The 3,843-nt window shown below is 34.4% G+C and overlaps 2 protein-coding genes across 2 annotated transcripts in view; both read left to right on the forward strand.

The window, feature by feature from the left end:
- Nucleotides 1–424: 424 nt before the first annotated feature.
- On the forward strand, nucleotides 425–910 carry LOC137977034 (uncharacterized). Its single transcript, XM_068824332.1, has one exon. It carries the CDS (start codon nucleotides 425–427, stop codon nucleotides 908–910), a length of 486 nt encoding a protein of 161 aa, XP_068680433.1.
- A 1,318-nt stretch (nucleotides 911–2,228) lies between these two features.
- Nucleotides 2,229–3,843, forward strand: part of LOC137977035 (uncharacterized) — a 3,030-nt gene continuing 1,415 nt past the window's right edge. Inside the window, exon 1 of the mRNA XM_068824333.1 lies at nucleotides 2,229–3,843. This exon is cut by the window's right edge and continues 1,415 nt beyond it. Within this exon, the coding sequence (XP_068680434.1) occupies nucleotides 2,229–3,843 (1,615 nt within the window).

Below are 3,843 nucleotides of genomic sequence, written 5' to 3' on the forward strand. Positions count from 1 at the left end.
TTACATGCATCCATAAGACGCAACTTTACTCGGCGGCGTGTAATCGTAAATCATATTGATGAAATATGGGCAAGTGATCTAGTTGAAATGCAACAGTTTAGTAAATGGAATAAAGGTTACCGATATCTTTTAATGGTCATTGATGTTTTCAGCAAATACGGTTGGATTGTCCCATTGAAGGACAAGAAAGGTGAATCCGTTACTGAAGCATTCAAATCAATATTCAAGGAAGGCAGAAAACCACAGTATTTATGGGTTGATAAGGGAAAGGAGTTCTATAACAAACACTTGAAGGACTTGTTGGAGAAAAATAAGATACATATGTACTCCACTGAAAATGAAGAGAAATCCTCGGTGGTAGAAAGGTGGAATAGAACAATCAAGTCCAAAATGTGGAAGCAGTTCACAGTTTCAAGGTAATACAATGTATCTCGATATGCTGTCCAAACTAGTGAAACAGTACAACAACACAAAACATTCAAGCATAAAAATGACACCTGTTGAAGCATCTAATAAGAGGAATGAAGGTACAGTTTACTTCAATCTATATGGTGATACAGAAACATTAAAACAAAAACCTAAATTCAAAACAGGTGACCAGGTTCGAATATCCAAGTATAAACGGAATGTGTTCGATAAAGGATATACTCCAAACTGGACCGAAGAAGTGTTTACAGTTGATAAGATCCAATACACTAATCCAATAACATACAAACTAAAAGATCTCAGAGGTGAAGAGATACAAGGCAGTTTTTATGAACCTGAATTATTAAAAGCAAAGCAGGATATTTTCCGTATTGACAAAGTGATCAGAAGAGACTACACAAAGAAACAAGCTTTGGTAAAATGGAAGGGATACAGTGATGAATTCAACAGTTGGATACCATTGAAAGACATTGAAAACATATGAATTGTGGTCGAACAAACGCGCATAAAGACTTATAAAAAAATAAAAATATATACTTATATTATATGGACAAGTTTGAAAATGAAGAAAAGTTTGGTTTCTATTATGAGAGCGATCAAGACTCTGGTTCAGATTCCGATTGGACGCCATCGCAAGAAAGTATATCTGAAGAAAGCTGCTCAAGTTCGCAAGAATCTGAGTCGTCACAAGACAGTGATGAATCTGTGTAAGTAATAATTATATGACCTTCAAAGGAAGCCAAATAATAGAAACCATGGTTGTCAGAAAAGTAGTCACAGAAATGATTTGTGACGTGATAGTGAATAACGCGGCTTACATGCATTACGTGCGAACAAAAGGGATGCCATTATTGTTGAAAGCATTGGAAACAGGAGGACCAAAGAAAGAAATCGACAAAATGTTTCAAATAATTGATTCCAAAATGGATTTTTTGTTCAGAGAGTTTCAAAGATACCCTGATTTTTTGGCACCATTGAAATTGATACAAGCGCAAAATATATAAGAATAAAATCTAAACATATAGTATGAACTCAAAATCATTATTCAATGCTTTAATGTCCCATGTAATTCGTGATCCTTCGTTGAAAGTCTTTTTGGAAGATTTGATTTATTCCGATGTGTTGTCTGTCATTCATCCACCCGTTAAATTGAAATTGGTGCATTTCAATAAAAAATTAATGGTCATGGTAACAGATGGAAAAAAAATCTTTGTAATGGATCCCGATGACATAAACGACGACATGTTGCAACAGATAAAACAAGCTTTCAGCAAATACAAACCAAATAAATCTGAAGATGAATCTGAAGATGATTCTGAAGATGATTCTGATTGAAACCATATAAAAATAAAATATATAGGTATATTATATGAAAGATCAAAAGCAATTCGGCCGTCCAAGATTTTACACTGATGAAGAAAGAAGAAAAAAGAAAACCGACTACATGTTGCACAAAGAATGGTACTGCGAAATATGCAACAATGGCAAAAACTACTCTCGCTGGAAAACATTGTCATCTTAAAACAAAGAAACATTTCAAAAATGCTTTTACATATAATACGGGTTATATTTATGACTAACATGAAAACAGCAATAAATAATTCGTTCACTTATCTTTGACACAGTTAAATACATAGTCCGGTATGTGTTCAACTTCAAACGCACCCAATTTTGACTTAAAGAAATATTATCTATAGTTATTATATATGAGAAAAAATATCTCAAGCAATAGTATGAGGGAAAAAATAGTGTATGACAAAAAAAATGCTTCACTTAGTAAATACAGAAGACAAGAAATCAGTATGGCTGGTCCATTTGTGAGAAAAAGCTCGTCATTTGCGACATTGTTTGAACAGCGGATCAATAAAATGGGAGGAAGACGTGAGCGTGTTTCTGTCACAGTATTTCTCACAATCAAAAATCTGATGCACGGAGGGATCACAAATAAAACATTTGGTCCATTTCAAATGGATGTACCTGAGTTGAGTCTCAAAGACATGTACAAATTTTTCATGTACACATTATTGGAAAACAACTTCGAGCCTTTGTCAGCCGAAGTGATAACCAGAATTGGAGGCAAAGTAATAACACACAACCCGCAATTTTTTGCTCATCATTTTATGGCTGGTTTGAAATTAGAGTCATATTTGTTGAGCAAACAAAGAAAACCAAAATCGCATGGTTCAGACAGTTGTGTGATTGATTATGTTTGGGATCAGGTTCGCGGCAAAAGAGGTTTTAAAACATATGATTATAAAAAATTGAAAAATGAGATCTTCAAATATTGTGCGGATCCACCAAGAATGACAACAAAAGAATTGATCGATTGGGCCAAGAGTTGCCATTCAAATGTGTCTATTCATGCTTATGATAGCACATACAGGAAATTCAAATCACATACTAATAAGCACAATTGTGATGTTTCACTGGTCTACATTGTCAAAGACCATCATTGTTATCCCATTACAGACGAAAAATTGAAACTCACAGCAGCCAAAGCAAACCAAGGAGGCTGCAATGACTTGTTAAAATACATGACTGAAATGAAATGGTCCAGAAAACACGAATTTGTGCATAAACTGGACAGGTTAGATGATATATACGAATTAGATAAAAAAGACAACATTATCGTTTTGCCCGAAGATGTTAAAATGATGGAGGCCATTGATGCATACATACATTCCACTTGTTATTATGTGGAGTACTTGCATTGGAACAACAATGGGATATTAGATGGTTTCATAGATCACCGGAACAACATGTTTCTCTTGAACGACGAATACGACAACAGGAAATCAATTTGCGATAAATTGCATAGTTTGTACAAGACTCATGATTTTATATGGGTTAATCAAACTTTCACGGGATTGGCTTCTGCCTTATTCAAACAATTGTGTGGTTATTTACCTACATCTACGTATAATGTGCAAACTCGTGAAATGCTTGATGATTATTATCCAAGAGCGTTACAATGGTGTACAACAGAAGATATTCCAGATGATGTGGTCAACATTGACATATCCAAATCGTATCCGAATGTTTTGCTCAACAATGGAACAGCAATTCCTGTTTATAGCATACATGACGTAGTAGAACCGTTTCATTGCAGAAGCGATCTTAGAAAATGTGGCGAATTTTATATTGAAGAAACTGTGTTGTATAATTATGACACACCTTTAAAAATCGAAGCTGGGTTTTACAGTGGAGATTTGGTGTCATATTTGGTCGATGAACTAACAATGTCTGAAAAGCAAATCAAATACAAGATTGTTTCCAATAAAGCTCTCAAGCCAAGTACATTCAAGCCATTTTTGAAATATGTGTTTGAAACATTTCCTGAAGACAAAGCCAAACAATTGGCAAACAGTTTCATTGGTGATCTTGGAAGAAAATACAACAGGATTAATTCAGGTTTTA

The sequence above is a fragment of the Montipora foliosa genome, chromosome 11 (assembly GCF_036669935.1).
Source record: "Montipora foliosa isolate CH-2021 chromosome 11, ASM3666993v2, whole genome shotgun sequence".
Classification (NCBI taxonomy): domain Eukaryota; kingdom Metazoa; phylum Cnidaria; class Anthozoa; order Scleractinia; family Acroporidae; genus Montipora; species Montipora foliosa.